The 20,925-nt window shown below is 44.3% G+C and overlaps 1 protein-coding gene across 2 annotated transcripts in view; it reads left to right on the forward strand.

The window, feature by feature from the left end:
- The window catches only part of CHCHD3 (coiled-coil-helix-coiled-coil-helix domain containing 3), a 264,347-nt gene that overhangs the window by 157,327 nt on the left and 86,095 nt on the right, over positions 1-20,925 (forward strand). For both annotated transcript variants that reach the window (XM_024106313.3, XM_005291866.5), the window contains exon 5: positions 19,943-20,026. In XM_024106313.3, the coding sequence (XP_023962081.2) occupies positions 19,943-20,026 (84 nt within the window). The remainder of the gene's footprint in view (positions 1-19,942; positions 20,027-20,925) is intronic.

Here is a 20,925-nt window from a genome sequence, read left to right on the forward strand (position 1 = left end):
CGAATGCGGATACGATATGGCAAACTCCTGCCTCCATTCCACCCACAGCGAGAGGGGTGGAAAGAAAATACTTTGTCCCCTCTAAGGACTATGGGTACTTGTATACCCACCCCCAACCGTGTTCACTGGTGGTGGAATCAGTGAATGCACGAGAGCGCCACGGCCAGCAGGCTGCAGCGCCTAAATCAAAAGAGGCTAAGCGGCTCGATCTGTTTGGCCGTAAGGTTTACTCAGCCGGAGGGCTACAACTTAGAGCGGCGAACCAACAGGCGCTACTGAGCCGCTACAATTTCAACTCCTGGAACTCTATGGGGAAGTTTAAGGAGTTGATTCCCCAAGAGTCCAGGGAAGAGTTTGGAGCCATGGTAGAGGAGGGCAAGAAGGTGGCTCGGACCTCCTTGCAGGCCTCCTTGGACATTGCAGACTCAGCGGCGAGGACCCTGGCTTCGGGTATCGCTATGCGCAGGATCTCCTGGCTTCAGGTTTTGGGTTTGCCTCCGGAGCTGCAGCAAACCCTACAAGATCTGCCTTTTGAGGGTCATGGATTGTTCTCGGATAAGACGGACTCCCGCCTGCAGAGCCTCAAGGACTCGAGAACAATCATGCGCTCCCTGGGGATGCATGTTGTGGGCCCCCAGCGCAGGCCGTTTAGGCCGCAGCCTCAGCGCTTCTACCCCCCCCCCGCCTCGTCAGAGACAGGACTCGGCCCGAAGGCGAGGGCGAGGTGGTAGAAGAAGGTGGACCGGCCCTCAACCTGGCCAGAACCAGGGGCCACCTAGACCACCTTCAGGCCCCAGGCAGAACTTTTGAAGGTGCGGTCGAGGACGGCGCCCCAGTCATCCCCCAGGATCCAGCCCCCTCCTTTCGGGATCGCCTCTCCCACTTCCACCGTGCTTGGTCCCTTATAACTTCGGACCGTTGGGTCCTCCGCACGGTGGAGAGGGGATACGCTATCCAGTTTTCTTCATTTCCCCCCTCCTCCCCCCCTTCCCCGTCCCTCTTCAGGGACCCTTCTCACGAGCAACTTCTTATACAGGAAGTCTCTACGCTCCTCGCCATGGGGGCCATAGAGGAGGTTCCGGTGGATTTAAGGGGCAGGGGATTCTATTCCCGTTACTTCCTCATCCCCAAGTCCAAAGGAGGTCTGCGACCCATCTTGGACTTGCGCGGACTCAACAAATTCGTAGTAAAGTTGAAGTTCCGCATGGTCTCTCTGGGGGCCATTATCCCTTCCCTCGATCCTGGAGACTGGTTTGCCGCCCTCGACATGAAAGACGCATACTTTCACATTGCTATTTACCCGCCTCACAGACGCTTCCTCCGATTCGTGGTAAACAGGGTGCACTACCAATTTGCAGTCCTTCCCTTCGGCCTATCTTCGGCCCCACGGGTCTTCACGAAATGTATGGCTGTCGTGGCAGCGTACCTTCGTCGGCAAGGGATACAGGTGTTCCCGTACCTAGACGACTGGCTGGTACGCGGTCGCACCAAGGAACAAGTTCGCGATCACGTCCACATAATAGTGCGCACATTCAAGTTGGGTATCCTACTCAACAAGGACAAATCCACTCTAGAACCTACCCAGAGAATAGAATTCATCGGTGCGGTTCTAGACTCCAGACGCGCACAAGCCATCCTGCCAGACAATCGCTTTTGCACCATCACGAGCCTCATCCAGGGACTCAAGGCCTTCCCAACTACCACGGTGAGGTCGTGCCTTACCCTCCTGGGTCACATGGCTTCCTGCACGTACGTAACCAGGCATGCCAGACTTCGGCTTCGCCCACTCCAGACCTGGGTGTCATCAATATACCGCCCACATCGGGACAGCCTGAATATGGTGGTCACAATCCCGAACTCGGTCCTGACCTCCCTCACATGGTGGCTAGATCACAATGTGGTTTGCGAGGGGATGCCGTTTCACGCCCCACAACCCTCTCTGCACCTGGTCACAGACGCTTCATCTCTGGGTTGGGGCGCCCATCTCAACGAGCACCATACCCAGGGCCTGTGGACTGCACCTCAGCTAGCCCTACACATCAATGTTCGGGAACTGATGGCGGTGCGCCTGGCGTGCCAGGCATTTCTCAATCTCCTACGGGGCCGCTGTGTGTTAGTTCTCACCGACAACACCACGGCCATGTTTTACATCAACAAGCAAGGAGGAGCACGTTCGTCAATTCTATGCCAAGAGGCCATTCGCCTGTGGGACTTCTGCATCGCCCACTCAATCCATCTCACGGCATCGTTCCTCCCTGGAGTCCAGAACACTTTAGCGGACCGACTCAGCAGGTCCTTTCAAACGCACGAGTGGTCTATCCGTCCGGACATCATACATTCCGTCTTCCAGAAGTGGGGGTTTCCCCAGATAGACCTGTTTGCATCTCGAGACAACAGGAAGTGCCACGTGTTCTGCTCCCTGCAAGGTCGAGCCCCAGGCTCCCTCTCGGATGCGTTTCTCCTTCCCTGGAAAGACCACCTGTTTTATGCCTTCCCTCCGTTTCCTCTGGTCCACAAGGTACTGCTCAAATTGCGCAGAGACCAGGCACAGGTAATTCTGGTCGCTCCAGCGTGGCCGAGACAACATTGGTACACCACGCTGTTGGAACTCTCGGTTCAGACACCGATCCCGCTTCCGTTGTATCCGGATCTCATCACGCAGAACCACGGCCGGCTGCGTCACCCCGACCTGCAATCACTCCACCTCACGGCGTGGCTGCTCCATGGTTCACCCAGGCAGAGCAACAGTGTTCACACTCTGTCCAACAGATTCTGCTGAGCAGTAGGAAGCCCTCAACACGGACCACATACTTGGCCAAGTGGAAGCGGTTCTCCTGTTGGTGCGAACAACGAGCCACGTCCCCATTGCACGCACCTATTCCTCTTATTTTGGAATATCTCCTCTCCCTAAAACAGCAAGGGTTGGCGATATCTTCAATTAGAGTTCACCTGGCCGCTATATCGGCCTTCCATCCAGGGGAACTCGCGTCCTCGGTATTCTCTAACCCGATGGTCGTTAGATTCCTCAAGGGCTTAGACCGGATGTACCCACAACAACGTCAGCCCGTTCCGACGTGGGACCTCAACCTGGTTCTCTCCAAGCTCACAGGTCCTCCATTCGAGCCACTGGCCACCTGTTCACTTCTGTACCTGTCCTGGAAGACAGCCTTCCTCGTAGCCATCACCTCAGCAAGGCGCGTTTCTGAACTCAGGGCGCTTACATCCGAGCCCCCTTACACAGTTTTCCATAAGGATAAAGTGCGGCTCCGCCCACATCCTGCCTTTCTCCCTAAGGTGGTTTCTCCATTTCATATCAACCAGGATATATTTCTCCCGGTTTTTCACCCTAAACCACATGCTTCTCGCCAGGATCAACGTTTGCATTCCCTGGACGTACGCAGGGCCCTGGCTTCTACATTGACCGCACAAGGCCCTTTAGAAAGACGACGCAACTCTTCGTTGCAGTGGCTGACCGAATGAAAGGCTCACCGGTCTCCTCACAACGCCTATCCTCCTGGATTACGTCTTGCATCCGGACTTGCTATGACCTGGCAGGTGTCTCAGCACCGCACCTCACCGCTCACTCCACGAGGGCCCAAGCGTCCTCGACGGCTTTCCTGGCGCAAGTTCCGATCCAGGACATTTGTAGAGCTGCGGTTTGGTCGTCAGTCCACACGTTTACAGAACACTATGCACTAGTGCAGCAGTCCAGGGACGATGCTGCCTTTGGATCAGCGGTTTTGCACACAGCAATGTCTCACTCCGACCCCACCACCTAAGTTGGGCTTGGGAGTCACCTAATGGAATGGATATGAGCAAGCACTCGAAGAAGAAAAGACGGTTACTCACCGTTGTAACTGTTGTTCTTCGAGATGTGTTGCTCATATCCATTCCAAACCCGCCCTCCGTCCCCACTGTCGGAGTAGCCGGCAAGAAGGAACTGAGGGGGCGCCGGGTCGGCTGGGGTATATATTCAGCGCCATGAAGGCGCCACTCTAGGGGGCTCCACAGCCGACCCGCCGGTGTTGCTAGGGTAAAAATCTTCCGACGATCGTGCACGCGGCGCGCGCACACCTAATGGAATGGATATGAGCAACACATCTCGAAGAACAACAGTTACAACGGTGAGTAACCGTCTTTTTTGTGACTTCAGCTCTACCTCTTTAAGGCTAGGGTAAAAATATGCATATCAGGTGTCTGACCAGAGCCTCATGCAACTGTCAATAAAAGCTTGTAGAAGTTTTGTTTGCAGCAGATCGCCACATAGCTATTACAGATAACTTCCATTTAATTAGTGGGGTCCAAAAAGAGTTCAGATGTTATTAAAAGCTGTTTTTTCTATTGTCACACGTTGTGGCCTTATACTTTTGTGTTCAATAGGAATACATTAGATCTGTAAATGAATCTTAAGCTAACTCTGCAAGTCACATTTTTCTCATATATTCTCTTATGGCCACTGTCATTCATATAGACTTATATCTGTATGTCAAGATGATAGCATTTTGGGAAGATGTTGACCTCAAGTCACATAACCCAGCTAGTTCATCCAACAACTAGTACGTTTTGGTGATAAATATACCTTCCCTTCACTCCCCAGATTGATTGCATCTCACAACAGCTTGATATGACTGTGTGATCATTCTTACCCCCTCCACTTCTTAGATAGGAACTTAGCTTTGAATTGTAAATGTTGTTACATGGGTTTCTTGCCTTTAGGGATCTGAATCTGCAAGCACTTCTTTGAGGCAGATAACCAATGCTATGTTTGCCCCTTTGGCCTGTTCCTAGGTTTAGAAAAATGTAGTTCTCTCAATGTCTTCTGTATAGACTAAGCACTCACTAATCTACAAATGTTATTTAATTTACACAAAAAAGTGGTCTCTTCTATCTTCTGAAAATATAACACATGCTGTCATAAAATCTCATAACACGCTGGTGTTATTTTTATTAAATATACTCCAGCACGTTTTCCAATAATTATGAAATTACAATTGTGAAAATTAGGTATTATTTTGTGGTATGTTGTTGCTAATTTAGGTATTCTCATAACTGCAGACTCACAAAGTTTTACTCTTCTTTGTACTTTTTGTTATGGGGGAGTGAGTATTGTGAATAGTGATAACTACAGAAAAAAATGATTTTGGGGGAGTGCAGGTGGACAGTTTTTGGCCCCAGATGTTCCTCATTTGTATATGAGATACTTAAATTGCCCGGTGAACTTACAGTACAGTGTATGATGAGCTATAAGGAGGTAAAATTCAAGACTGTTCCTAGGCCATAATTATTAAGTGAGACATGAACCTTTTTGGAAGTCTGTGCAATGAGTGAAAGATGAGAGTGGTGATCATGATAGCTTGTACCAACAATTAATCTTTCTCGTCCTACATGCAGAAAACCCCCATTGAGTCCATCATGAAACACAAATCTATTTTTATGGCATTTGAGATCTATTCTCTTGTAACATTAGCACATCGTGTTCAAGCAACCCCGCCAGCAATTTTTCTGTGAGGTCTTCATACTCCCAGGGCTGCAGAGGACCAGTGCTCTAGCAGCTGCTCTCTTTTGCCCTTTATTACAATAACCTTCCCTTCTAAGTACACTGGTCTGCCTAAAGGCCTGTGGATACTTTGTGACCTTTCCCTTTATTCAGTGACAGAAAAGCCCTCATCTCTGTACTTAACATTTCGTCTGGCAAAGTTTCTTTAGTCCTGTCAAGTCAATCTGACAGACAGCTCTTTTTTCACTTCCAAACACTCGATATCAGTTGTCAGTCTCTCAGCCTTGGAGATCATTTAGCAAAGTCTGTCCTTTTTCTGTCCACTTATTCCTTCCTTCCTCTTCCCCAGAAAGAGGGAATTACATGGAACAGACTTAGGGTATGTCTACACTGCCAAGTTTCTGGGCCACAAATTATACCACTTTTATTAAAACGCTGGAATTAAACTGCTGTTACGTGTCCACACTGTGCTCCTTGTAATGCTGGAGCACATCCATATTAGCAGCTCTTGCAATGCCTCATGGGGCAGGCCATCCCACTGTGGTAGCTATCCCACTGTGCAACTGGCCGCAGGGTGCTTTGGGAAAGGTTTGCAATGCCTCATGGGGCAGGCACAGCATCATATGATGCAGGTTTCCCAATCCCATTGTTCCATGGGCATCCTACTACATTTCCAGCTGCTTTTCAGAAGAAGTGGGAGGGGAGAGGCGGGGGGAGAGAGAGAGAGAGAGTGTGTGTGTGTGTGTGTGTGTGTGTGTGAATACGGGGGGGAAGGGGCTTGGGTGGGGACAGAGTGTGTGTCAGCATACTGTCTTGTAAGTTCAGACAGCGGCAGGAAGCAACCAGCCCTGAGGCAGGGGGAGGGGGAAACCCCGACATCAGCCCCCGCCTCTCTCCCGGGCTCTCTGCACAGCAATCTCTCTCTCTCTCTCACGCACGCGCGCACACACACACACACACACACACCTACACCTGCCTCTGTGTTCAGCAGCAGGAGCACACGCGCACACACACCTGCCTCTGCGTTCAACAGCACCCGCATTCCACATTAATGGTTTGCTTTGTGTCCCGGAGCAGATCAGCACAGCATGCACTGGCTGTCAGAAACGGTGCTTTGAAAGGGGAGGGGTGCATGTCTCCAGGGCAGTCGAGTTCAAAACAATGAGCACAGTGGTCACTTGAGGCATTATGGTACAGCTCCGGAGGCCAGTTACATCGCAGAAAATAATCAAGTGTCTACACTGGCAATAGAGCGCTGCAGCCTGTGCACAAATAGCCTTACGACTCTCGCCGAGGTGGGGTTTTTTTGCAGCGCTGCAACTGAGGACTTTCTGCGCACAAAGTGGCTTGGCAGTGTGTACACGTCTGCAGTTTGAGTGCAAAAAGCAGCTTTATTCCACAGAAACTTGCCAGAGTAGACAAGCCCTTAGCAAGCAGTAGATGAAGTATTGGAACTCTTTTAAATGGATAATGGTGCATAGTAAATTCAAAACTCTTATTTTGAAGCAGTCTATTCTTCTCCAGCAGAAGAAGACTAACTATGGAGATCTCAAATAAGTTTTCTTCTGAAAACTCTGTAGCTGTTAATGAATTTGGAGTTCAGAGCCAATGGGCAGTGGTGAACTGGGGATTTTCCGATGTTTCCAGAGCTTATTTTGAAATCTGCTTTTAAACATATCCTGCTAAATTAAACTAAACGATCATCGTTTTTCTACTGCAACGGATAACAAAATGATAGACAATACACAGCTCACACACTGCACACAAGTAGTCCGTTAACTAACTAAGGATTATGAATTTGTTCCCTCTTTTGTTGTTGTTTACTTTGGCTGTTTGTGTGGCTGCCATTCTGTATCCTAGAGATGGCCGCATTTTCAGTGGTGGTTTGTATTCTATTGTATGGAGTTTGGAAAGAGTGCAATTGTCTCTTGCGAGTTTCTGTATACATAAAAAATATTTTTCTTTCTTCCGCTGAAACACTTGTACTTCTATCGCCTGATGATGCATGAAGGAGACGATGTATTGTGGGGTGGGTTTTTTTTGCAGATACCCTTCTTCCTTGGCTGTTAGCATTCAAATCCAGACCATGTGAATCCAGCTGCTGCTTTTGAAAATGAAACCTAGCTTAACATTTGAACTTGGTCTGACCACTGGTGATTCCCATGACTGGTAACATTTAACACAATTTAGGTTTTTAATGGGGGGAGAGTGTAGGCTACTTTTCGAAGGTGACCTTCTGAAGGTATTTTCTAAACAGCACCTAGGTGAACACTTTGTTTATTAGAGCTACTTTGTAAAGAAGCAATGAACCTTGTATAATTTCTCATTTACAACTAAAGTGCAACATTCAGCTAATTGAATACATGGCTACTGTTAATTATTTTGTTACGGCTAATTGATATTCACTGAGATCATGTTCTGCAGCCCCATAAATATAATATTACTTTGCAAGTTTATATTTGAGCAGTGAATTCTCCTACAATGGCATGCTTATGCAGCTTTGTAAATGTTGCTGTGATTTTTTTTTTCATTTTTTACTTTAAGTTTTGCTTGCTTTGCGTTATTCCATAAATGCAAATAGCATTGGCCACTTGGTGGATACTTTTTAACTGAATTATTTACAGGGCTGGCAAAACTACCAGTTTCCTTCACCCTTCAGGAAACCAAATGTTTGTATCTAGACTGCTTATTTCCATAGAGGTGCATTGTTTTTATACTACCACTGATAGAGTAAGAGTACCAGGATTGGATATTAATGTCATTGTGTACTCTCAGGGAATGATTACACTGCAGTGTAATCAAGCCAGGATTCAGGCACAGGACTGAGCCCAAACCACCCTTCTATCTAAGCACATCTCTTAGATCAGGCTCACACCTAGGGTCTGAGGACCCTGTGGGGGTGGAGGATCCAAGCCTGAGTGAAGCCAGGACCCAGGGTTCAAGCCCTATTGCCTTGTAATATAGATGTAGTTCCCTCACCCCCCGCCGACTTGGGTCCTGGGAGTCCGCCAACCATATCTTGCAATCCCATGGGACACCTTCCTTTGTCCTCTCTATCTCAAGAATCTCCAGTCAACTCCGGGGAAATGAAGGCAACCCTCCTTGGTGTAGTGGAACTGCTTGGTGAGTCAGCATTTAACTCTTCCGTTGTCTTCAGAAAACCGAGCTGCAAACATATCATCAAAGAGCCTTCTGTGTTTGCTGTGGAGACTGAAGTCTTTTTGCAGACCGTGCTACTTCATGGTCACGGGAGCAAAGTCAAAATCTGGCAAATCTCTTGTGCGAGGCCAGCAAAACAGTGAACTTATTAAGAGTACCAGGAATGACCATGCATGCCAGCAAATGGCAAAGAAGCTGGCCGCGTTGCAAATTTACCGGACTGGTGACCAGTGCAGGGAGCGAATTAAGTGGTCAAGACTGAGTACAGGAAAACCAGGAACCAGAACCGCACTTCAGGCAACTTGTCAACATCATGCCCGTTTTATGAGGATTTTGACCAGATGCTGGGCACTGTGCCAACCAGAGAGCCAACGGTGGTGAATGATGACCTGGTCAGCTGGGATGGCGCTCTGCTGGCCCCAGAATCCAGCATGGGCACTGACGGGAGCCAGCAGCAGGTGCCGACTGAAGACAGTAGAGTCATTATTTTTCTGTAACTGGTCCCATAGGAGCAGCAGCAGCATATCCTGGGGCTGTACTCAGAGGAGCTGTTTAGTGCCCCCCTTCAAGGAACAGCCCATTGCAGAGCCTGGAGCAGACACAGAAGGAACAGAAGCCACCCTGAGCCTCGTAAGTTTCTGGCTTCATTTTAATGTTTATTAAAATAGGAATGGGAGAGATGGTTCATAGAATGGCAAATGCAAAAGTTATTAGAAGCCCCAGCTAGCAGCGTGTATCCACTAGTGGCGGATTGTATACCATCAGCTGCTTGGCTTCCCTCCCACCCCCACGTGGAGTTCAAAATGGAGACTGGGAAATGCAAACATTAAAATGCAGTAAAATTCACATGCAAGGCAAAGGCACAGATTTTTGCTAGTGCATTCCTGTTTCTTAAAAATAATACCCGTACGTTGCTGTGCTGCAAGTACGCTGCTTTGTGACCACTCAACAGTGTAATGAGCTGCGTGGAAACAGTGAACTGTGTATATATATGTGTGGGGGAGGGGTGCTGTAACAAAAACACTTTGTGCCAAATTCGTCCAGAAATGTGTCAGGGAGATTGTAGGGAAGGAGGATGGCTGTGATGATGTATGTTTGCATTCAGTCATAACAAGTTAAGCCATGTGGAAGTGAACGCATCATCCTGTTGATTCCCTCATGAATTCTGACCCAATCCTGGATGTTCATACCTACAAACTTTTCCTGAAGCAGGAACTCCTGATAGGTAGTCACATTTTGGGAAAGGGTGTATTTTTCAGGGCCACTTCATTAGCTGACCAGCCCACTACACTCATAGACGTGCTATGCAGTCACTATACGTTTGGATAATTCAGTTGCATACGCTGCAGGTTTCCCACCAGCAGTTAGTTTGAAATCATATGTCCCTTTGCCATTGGGCACCACAAGAACTGTTATGTCCTCCAAAATGTGGAAGGCCTGAAATGATAGAAAAAGATTTTGTAACATAGCTACCGATGACACCTTCTCTCCCCCTTGTTCTCCCCCCACCCCGACAAGCAGATCTGCAATTTTTAGAAAACAAAAAAGAACTTTGAATTTTTAATTTACCATTATCTTTTCACTTCTTTTGCTGCAATTAACCAAACTATGTCCAGGGACTTTCTGTGCTCTAAAGCATCCCTTTCACAATATACTGAAGTTTAGTTTGGAACAGTAATATCTTATGTCCTTGAAATTCCACAAAGATTTTTTTCTGTGCTCTTGCACTGAGTTATTTGACACAGTCTTGTCCTGTTCCAGGTCCCTCAACCTGTACTGGCTTTGGTACCTCCACAGTTCGCCCATGCTGCAGTAGAAACCTGGGCCCATGTAACTTCATGAACCATTCCAAGAGGAAGCATTTCTGTTGGAGTTCTGGACAGGGCCAACAAACAAGTCTAGTATCAAAGACAGAGGGACTTGTGGCTAGAGGAAAGGCATGGAGATGGGCAAGGAAACTGGCTGCACAGTTTGAGGACAGGGTTTCAGTGCGGGAGCAGGCACATGCTTTGCAATTCCTGGAACAGAACAGAGGCTAAGGAAGGAGGACAGAGCTCATCAGAAAGAACTGTTTGAGCAGCTGTGGCTGATATCACTTAATGGGTGACAGCATACTGGCTCCTGCTGCATCACCCACACCACAGCCTGAGTCCCCTGCGTGGTACCCAGGGATGCATTCCAGAAATAGCTTGGAAAACTCCATGGCTGGGTGGCCCATGCAGCAGGGCCGCCCAGAGGATTCCGGGGGCCTGGAGCAAAGTAATTTGGGGGGCCCCTTCCATAAAAAAAAGTTGCAATACTATAGAATACTATATCTCATGGGGGGCCCAGCGGGGCCTGGGGCAAATTGCCCCACTTGCCCCCCCCCCCCCCCCCCCCATGCAGATGGGCACCATAAGCAGCAGCCCAGGCAACTTTGCTGCAGGCAATCTTCCATATTGACCCCGTCCTCTGTGGATGCTTTCACTCTGCTCCTCCTTTCCCAAGTGTATGGCAAACAGGGAAAGGAGAATGGGGGACCAGGAGACATGCAACAGTAGGGGGTTCTGTATGATGCATGATTTCACTGTTGGCACTTGTTCATGCACTTTGTTTTTATTGTCTTTTATTTCCTTAAAGTTTCTGTTGTTACTGGTGTTTTGGTTCTGGCCTGCCTGGTAATGGGTGAATGGTGTACTTTTCTAATATGTGTTTATAAATAAAGATTTTTATTTCATCTATAAAGTTTATTGCTATCACTGGATCACATCATACAATGTGTATTTAAAAAAAGAACAGGAGTACTTGTGGCACCTTAGAGACTAACAAATTTATTAGAGCATAAGCTTTCGTGGACTACAGCCCACTTCTTCGGGCTGTAGTCCACGAAAGCTTATGCTCTAATAAATTTGTTAGTCTCTAAGGTGCCACAAGTACTCCTGTTCTTTTTGCGGATACAGACTAACACGGCTGCTACTCTGAAACCTGTGTATTTAAAGTAATAAAGGTAAATACGTGATCAGGGACAATTAGGAATTAGTATGCAAACACTATTCCTCAATACAGTTATCTACATCAATCCATACTCCCATCGCTTCCTTACATCAGTCCATACTGCGAATCACCCCCTCCCATTTCATAAGTGATTATGTCATTCATAAGTGCATTGCTTGGCAATCAACCCCCCACTCCCTTCCCAAGAACTGAACCTCCCACAATCAATGAGCCCCACTCCTACAAGCACATTCATAAAGGTACTACTTCCCCTCTTCCATTAGGCCGGGAAAGTCCATAATGTGGGAGCACAAAGCATCTCTGCCTTCTGTTGCCCAGCTGCATCCAGCTGTGGTAACTGCACTTTCTAGCTGAGGGTACCAATTCAGTGGCCCCGCACTGTTATAGGTCCCTTCAGGGGGAAATGGCTCGTCTCTGGCTTCTCAAAGGTTGTGAAGAGCACAGCAAACCACAACATCTCCAGCAGGATTTCGAGCTGTCAAAAGCACATTAAACAACATTTTACACCTGCTGAGTGTAATTAAACCATCTTTTGCCAGGGCTTCTGAAATTAGGGGATGGTTTTACAAGCCAAGGCACAAAGTGGTATGTAGGGTCCCCCAGAATAACGGTGAGGACAGCAACTCCATTTATGACAATGTCATTTGGTGGAAATAGTGTCCCAGCCAGGCCATGAATATAGACTCCTGATCAGTGAAAAACCCTGTCATCATGAACTTTCCCTGTGCAACCCATTTTGACATTAATAAATTGCTCTCTATGATCCACGAGGGCCTGCATAACAGTAAGTACCATTTGTGGTTTATGTAATCATGTGCTCCTGAAGGAAGGCAAAATTGGCACACATGAGCCCCATCAGTAGCCCCAGTGCAATTTGGAAACCCCATTCTCTCAAAGTTAGCAATTACTTCAGTAATATCTTTTATGCCTGCCAGCTTGGGGTAAACCACATGCCTGGTTGCCTCAGAAACCTCTGCCACCACTTTACTCACAGTCAGCTTTCCAACACAAAAGTGACTGGCAACAGACCGATAGCAGTCTGGGGTAGCCAGCTTCCAGATGGCTATAGCAATTTGCTTTTGCACCCTGATAGCTGCCTTTATGTATGGGTCTTTATGCTGGTGGGTCAGGGCAAGCTGCTCACAAAGCTCCAGAAATGTAACGTTTGTCATGCAAAAGTTGTGGACCCATTGCTGCCCTCATCCGAGGTCCGTAGATCCTTCCAGTCTGTGCTTGTGGCCCCATTCCAGAAGTGCTGGTCTACACCCTGGGCATCAGCGGTTGTACCGAGTGTCATGAGCAACATCACCCAGTTCATCACCATCCTCTTCCTCCTCTCTCTGCTCCATCATAAGCTCTGTCAGGTGCCTTTGGTGGGTCAGAAGATGCCACCAAATGCGCACCTGTGTCTGACGGAAGCTCTGCCTGTTTCCTGATGCAGGAATGAAAGCGCAAGTAAGAGAAGTTCTCCAAAAGGCGCTGCCTCCATGTTGTCAGCTCTGACAGCTGGTAGTGTACAGACGAAAATGACTGCTCAGCAGGATGTGTTAGTGGGTGTAGTAGGAAGAGAGCCTAAGACATAAGCCCTTTTATCAGAGGCCTAATATGAGTAATTGTCAAAAAAGTAATTGTCAAACTTGCTAATATAAGGCAAAGTTAAGTTGTGAGCAAGAGGCTCACAAAATTTGGCAAAAACAGGGCTAATATTGCAGAAACACACATTCCTAAGTACACCTCTACCCCGATATAACGCGACCCGATATAACACGAATTCGGATATAACGCAGTAAAGCAGCGCTCTGAGGGGGAGGACGGGGCTGCGCGCTCCTGCGGATCAAAGCAAGTTCGATATAACGCGGTTTCACCTATAACACTGTAAGATTTTTTTGGCTCCCGAGGACAGCGTTATATCGGGGTAGAGGTGTAGTGCTGGGCATAAAAATATATATTCAAGTTCAAAAAAGGTGGTACCAAAACACCTTAGTACCAGCACATTCCCCAAAGATAACAAAAAAACACAATGACCCATCCTAAAAATCAGGTCAGGATGGCAGCATAATGAATAAAAATGTTTTAATCAAACCATTAGGTACAAGGTAATGGGGATGGTGGTTAGCCACATCCGAGAGTGGCATCTAACTACGTCAAAGGGGTAATACTGAGCAGTTTAATCGGAGCCTGCCATACAGGCTGTCTGGCCAAAGCCAGTGCGGCATGCACAAAGAACATACACATGCAGCCGAACATCTGACGACAGCGAGCTGTTCAAACTTCCTATAATGTGCAGGTTGGACAGTGAAGTTTGCCCACAGTGCACTGCGATCGAAGGGTTAGAACAGTCACATTTCAGGAGGGCGCTAGGGAGTCAGGGATTTGGTTGATTTGAGTTGGGGCTGTGTGCTGCAGTGTGGATGTCAGAGCCACAGGTTCAAGTACAGGTTAGAAAAATTTTAATGTACTCAAATTTTTAAATTCAACTAGCAGCCAGATAAAAACATTCCTAATATATATATTTTAATGATATCTGGTCACTTATGTTTTTTGAGTCCTAGTAAGTTGGCAAATTTCAAGCAAACGAAAGTGATTTCTGCTTTAGTAGCAGCACATACGGTTTCTCTGATATATGATATGATATGGATGCCTGATTATGTTCTATAGCAGCTTGACTGGGACTGTCGTAAAACTAATTGGATCCAGAATGACAAGTGTAATGACGTTTTACTACAGTTAGCATAGATTACAGGCACTAAGGTAGTGGGCTGCAATGCTGAGATCTCAGTACAAAGGGAAAAGCTATTGTAGTTATAACATGCATGTGAAATTCCTAACTAAAAACTTACATTCTCTGTACAAGTTAGTAGGTTCCAAGCCTACCAAAGAAAAGAAGAATTTTAGTTCTAAAAGTAGTTGCATCCAAGGTTGCTTTATAAATGTGAATGTGTCATGATTCCTTGATTTTTATGTATTCCATAGTTTCTGTGAGCTATTAAATATCCAATTTCTTTAATTTCTGCCATTGACTTGTGTAGTAGGATAGTGCTGCATACTCTCAGTATCTTAACTGATCCTGCAGGCAGGTTCACATCAGGCAGATGCAAAAAGCAGAACTCCTTGACAAGAGTTCCTTATGGATGAAGCACATTACTTCCAAATACACCTTTTCCTTTTCAAAGCAAATTTTCAAAATAGTGTTGAAAATTACCATTTTTTCAGATTTGAGCAAAAACCCTGTTTTAATATAGCCATTTCCTGGCCATCGTTGACAGAACTTTTGACTCTTTATCTTGATCTACCTTTACCTTATCTACAATCCTTTCTTCATAGATAGTTTCAAATACTGATAAAAGTCTATCTTCAAACACTCACAATCCTACACTTTTGTAATAAATGGTCCATTTCTAACACAATTACAAATCATGTTAAATTATCATATAAACTATTTAAAGGTCTGTCTATACCATTGTTTTGGCTAGCGCTGTCCATGTCCATGTGAATTATTGGATGGGAAAACCATGCTGACAATAGCATGGCTGGAAAGTAAAATGGTGCTTACCATGGTTATAGCTAGCATGATATACATTTTTATGGATAGGTTCATAACTTTTCTCAACACTTTAGAGACTGCCAAGTTGAGAAAGGGGAACTAGGCCACAAAATGGTAGTCTCCCAACATGAATAAAACATTCTTTGCTCTTGTGTTGTACATGCTATGAAACCATGTTGCAGCCTGGCAAAATTCAAAGCTGTTGCACAAATTAGGAACAGTTATAACATTGCTCAGTTTTGTGCACAGACAGGACATAACCATGTTAACTGTAAAAAGCAATAGAGGGTCCTGTGGCACCTTTGAGACTAACAGAAGTATAGGGAGCATAAGCTTTCGTGGGTAAGAACCTCACTTCTTCAGATGCAAGAAGTGAGGTTCTTACCCACGACAGCTTATGCTCCCTATACTTCTGTTAGTCTCAAAGGTGCCACAGGACCCTCTATTGCTTTTTACAGATTCAGACTAACACGGCTACCCCTCTGATACTTGACACCATGTTAACTGTATTAGGACTTGTCTATACAAACACTTAGTTCACAGAAAGATGGGTGTCAATCTACTGCACAAAAGCCTGCCATCCATTAAATGTCGGTATGGAGTCTACTGCCGTGCACTACTAGTTCCCTAGTGTGCTTTGATCTTCTCCCGTTTCAAAATGGGGTAGATCAGAGCACACTTGGGAACTTTTAGTGTGTGGTAGCAGGGTACACATAGACATTTCGTGCAAGGTAGATTTGCCCCCTTGTTTGCTGAAAACTAAGTGTTTGTATAGACAAGTCCTTGGGCGTTATCAAGTTTTAACCATGACCCACAGCTTGGTCTGTTTTTAGTATGGAACAGGTGGGGTTTAAGTCTGCTTCTTCAAGTTTGATGGCCTTCTGTATATTTCTCATTCTACCACTTCCTGTTTTCACTCCAGGGAAGAGTCTCTTCATTTGCTACTATTGGTTTCTTTCAGTGAAGTACAGGGAATTGATTTTAATTGATCTGTTGAACTAGTTGAGGAGAATGAGTTTGTGATTAGGTGCTTTGTGGTCTCCACAGTCATTACTATTCATATTTGACCTTTTTGTGTTTTACTCTTAAACTTCCTAAAGTTGTGAATCTTTGGAAATGTGGAAGGTGAATTGCATTATGACATTTTGACATTTTTTACACTCTGTTGACTTTTCAAAGACCGTTTCATTGGGTGACTTTGTCTCATCAGTAGGATCAGGTGATGTATTTATAATATTGAATTCTAAGACCTAAAGCGTATTAAATTACTGTGAGCATTTGGAATAGTCATAGTGGAATTTCATTACATTTTTTTTATTACTCAGCTACTTAACTGTACTTGGGTATTCCTTTTGATCGTTAGTTTGCAAGTATTTCAGGGATCATGGTAGGTATTGTCACACATGGAATGAAGTTGCACAGGACAGCTAAGATGATAATGCATTAGGAATCTGAGAGGTGAAATGATTTTTATAGCGAGAGGAAATGGTAAAGTATTTGTAGCCAGTGCCTGTTATTCTGATACTGTAATTTCTTAATTGCCTCCTCATGGAAAGGTTCTTGTGTGATGTTATTCGCACACTGTACATTGAAATGTAAATGTATTTTGGTGATCTTGATAGGCTCTTGATTTAAAAAAAACAAATATTTTATTTTTTGATGATTCTGGCATTTTCAGAATCTTCTATTGCTTGGAATAGGAAGCATATTTCAGATGTGATGAACATTGTATTTCAGTAATACAATGGATTTCTTCACACCATAATAGCGTAATGACATGTAAGTGTTTCCAATTGAAGTGATTCTTAGACCATACATGCAGCCCTACAAAATTGTCATAAAAATTTACCAGCTCAGGCACAAATGTAATAGCTTGCCCTTTACTATGATGATTGTATTGGAAAATAAAACTAGTCGTCCTGGGTGAGTAGATTTTTGTGAGGCTGCATAAATGTGATTAATATGATTTTTCCTATAGCTTTCTCATGTGTCTTGGATTTCTGACATTACCCACACATTGGTCTCTTTGTATTCTTTATGTCCTCCATTCATGTACTGAATTCATGACTTTATTTGTTTTTAACTTTACATGCTTCAGGAGATAGAAATAAAGGTAAGTAGTAAAACAGGGAACAAAATGAGGGATGCAGAGTTCATATTTTATACATTGAAAGATTATTTGCCTAAAAACATGGTACATGCTGAATGCCAAAGGAATTCCCTGAGCTTGACGAGCAGAATAAGTCATGTGTCTACAAAAAAAAAGTACAATATAGAGAGCGGAGTTTGTAAGTTTCCTAGCGCGGCTCTGCCAATGCGATTTAAAGATGCTGCCTCGAGGAGTGAGGTCACTCAATTTCCAGTCTCCTTGGCATTCCAGCTGATGGTACCATCATGGGTGTTAGTTGTGGTGGGTTCTGTGATGTTGGTGCTTGACTGAAAGGCACTCAGTAGAGATCAATAACTCATTTTAGGTAGGCCACTGAATGGCCCTCAGTGGGCAATGACTATTTGATTATCATCAGCCTGGGATGAATTTTTACCAATATCCTAGAGGTGAAATGTTCTACATCCTGTTAGCAATCCCTTGACAAACATTCCCCTCTAAAGGAGTTCTTATATGTGATATTTGTGTGCACAGTATATAAATATTTTAAAACTGTCCTTAGTGAGTCACATTGATCCTACATATCCTACTATAAGCAAAAAGCAATAAAATGCCACCTCGCTCACCAGTGCTGAAAATCCAGTACCTTTCGTGAGCACTCAAGTCATAATATTAAAAGGACAGACATCCATTAGCTGAAAGTAAACAAGGAAGCAGCTCACACAGCGGTAAAAGCTTTGCAAATTATTCAGCAGCTGCCACTCCAGCAATGGTGGTAGTTTCCAGAGAGGTGAAAAAGGGACTGGCAGGGTAAAAGTATGGAAACTGAGTCACAAGTCCACACCCATTTAGACAAATTTCTCCTTTCTGTATACTATTTCAGACAGAATTATTGTCACTTACATTTATGCCAGACAAATAACAGACAAAGCCGAATTGGTAAATGGGCCACATTCTGTGGCACCAGGAAGTTCTTCCGCTTTCTGTGATAAACATCACCTTCTCTGATCCCTTGGTCTGGTCCTTCAGTCCTGTTCTTCCATTTCTGGTCCGATGCTTCTTCAGTTTGAGACCATGTTCACTTACATCTTTTATACATGCAGCAAAGAGTCCTGTGGCACCTTATAGACTAACAGACATATAGGAGCATGAGCTTTCGTAGGTGAATATCCACTTCTTCGGATCCGAAGAAGTGGGTATTCACCCACGAAAGCTCATGCTCCTATACGTCTGTTAGTCTATAAGGTGCCACAGGACTCTTTGCTGCTTTTACAGATCCAGACTAACACGGCTACCCCTTTGATACTTGTCTTTTATACATGTCTACATTACAGATTATTTCATCTTTATCCAATAGCCTTTTAGCACATCAATGCTTTGTGTTTTAGGTAACCAACACATTATGGATGTGTAAGCTTCAGTTACTCAACTTTTGGTTTCTGCTTGTTTTTGCAGTTTCTGGGTCATTTCATTTTATGTCACCTCTGCCCCCTACCCAGGGTTTTTCCAGAAAAAGGGTTTATTTTTTCATTACATGTTTGCGTATCTCTCACTTACATCTTCCAGCACAACATGTTACCTTTTGTTCTGTCAGCAATGACGTGATTTTAAACAAACCAGCAATTCTATGTAAAAGAACCACACTTATGCCAACCAGGCCTTGGCCCAAGCATTACCTTATCTGTACTCATTCACTACTCATAGTTACAAATCATTAAAATATAGCTAACAATTCATTTTATCTATCAATGTTATAAGTCATTATATGTAGTTCAGTTCTATGTCTAATCTATTAGAAAGTGTGTGCGTAGTGGGGGTGGGAATTGTACAAAACACGATTCTTTAATGGCAATATTTCTTACTTCTTTAAACACAGGTTTTCATTCAAAGTCTAGTTTTGTTTGTGAATCACTGGAAGTTTTCCTATGAATGTATTTTGAGGGTGTCTCAACTTTAGGGCCTTGATCTTTAGTTGTTTTTAATGGTACCCCAACAGGGCAATGGAGCAGTAGGTACACAGTGCTTTAAGGTCTGATCCAATGAAGCATTTAAGCATCTGAGCCGTCTCATTGAAGTCAATGGGACTACTAAAGAGCTTAAAGTTAAACACATGCTTAAGTGCTATATTGGATCAGGGCCCAATGCAGAGCTGATAATTTAAAGACATTTTTTAAATCACATGCAAATGTGTGTGTTGGTGTGGGGTCTGTGGCCATGTACACACCAAAATTTCCATTTTATTTTTGGACTTTTAATATGCTAACATTCTGACTACACATGGCTTTTGTCTGGAATTATTAGGAAGTTTTCTTAAATGCAATAGTTGGCCATGAAGTTAACCTTCCAGTAAAGAGTTAATTTCAGAGTGGTATGCTTGGTGCTGTCATTGTGACATTTCCATTTGGACAAACTGTGACACAGCTGTTGAGCAAATAATAATAATAATACAATAGACAATTATTTACATTTTCAATGCAGCAATCATCTTCTTATTAATACTGTATACTGTTTTGGCAAACACTATTAGGCTGGAGTCTTCAATTGCTGTATACGACTTACTGATACAATTTATACTGGACTTTTTGCTCTGCAAGCGCTCCTTTTTCTTGATCCAGTTTTATCTTTACATTTCTTTTTTTAGGCCAAGCAGCTGGAAGAGAAAGACAGAGAACTAAAGAAGCATGATGCATACTACAAAGAGCAGCTGGCTCGACTGGAAGAGAGGGTGAGTCCATTTTTCTTGTTTAATTAAGAGTTTTGTTAATTTCCGTTACCAACTTCATGGTTTCTGTTTAAGCTTAAATATCAACAGGAAGGATTTCATAAGCCAGAATTAAAATGATGGTTTAAATTGGTTTTTGTCTCTTTTGTTTGAAAAGGAAAAGTGAAGACTGAAGATAGAGGTTATTTTGAGAATCATTTTTTGATTCCTTGATGACTAATATTGTCATTAAGATGAGTTTTCATCTCTCACAATATTTACACTAAACTATTTTTATCTTCACAAGAGGTTACTTTTCCAGCAATAAAGGGCACACAGGATGAAGAGCCAGTGCAGGTGAACTGGTTTTATTTCATTGGACATTGCCCAACATTCTCAAGATTATGAGTGAAATGACAATTTTCAAACTTAATTATCTTCCCCTTCCCTTTTTCCTCCCCCCCCCCCGCCCCAAATAAATAAAATAAAAAAATAAAAGCACAATCACATCTTTGGTTAGGCAGAGATCATTGCTCCTAGCCAAACCGCCAAGATATGTAGGGAAAGATTAATCTTTATTGTAATTTGACATGTTCAGAAGGCACTAGCAAATTTTACCTCAAAAGAATTTGAAACTACACTGCAAACAGCTGGAACAATCCATATAGCTTAATGATCGTGGAAGTGTTATGAAATGTGTTCTTTTAAATGAAGTAAATATTTCAAAAAGATGTATTGCTATTAATATTTGCATCTTACATAATGACATTTTGTAACAAATCACGCTTCTCACCTTTTTGGCATCCTTTGAGGCATGTCCCAACATTTGGGACAACTTTCAACTTGCGTAGCTTTGCCTTTTTCATCCAAGAAGCGACATGAATTAAAGGCCCTCTGGATAATCAGCTGAGCATGAGCTTCTA

Source organism: Chrysemys picta, chromosome 1 (assembly GCF_011386835.1).
Source record: "Chrysemys picta bellii isolate R12L10 chromosome 1, ASM1138683v2, whole genome shotgun sequence".
In the NCBI taxonomy this organism is placed as follows: domain Eukaryota; kingdom Metazoa; phylum Chordata; order Testudines; family Emydidae; genus Chrysemys; species Chrysemys picta.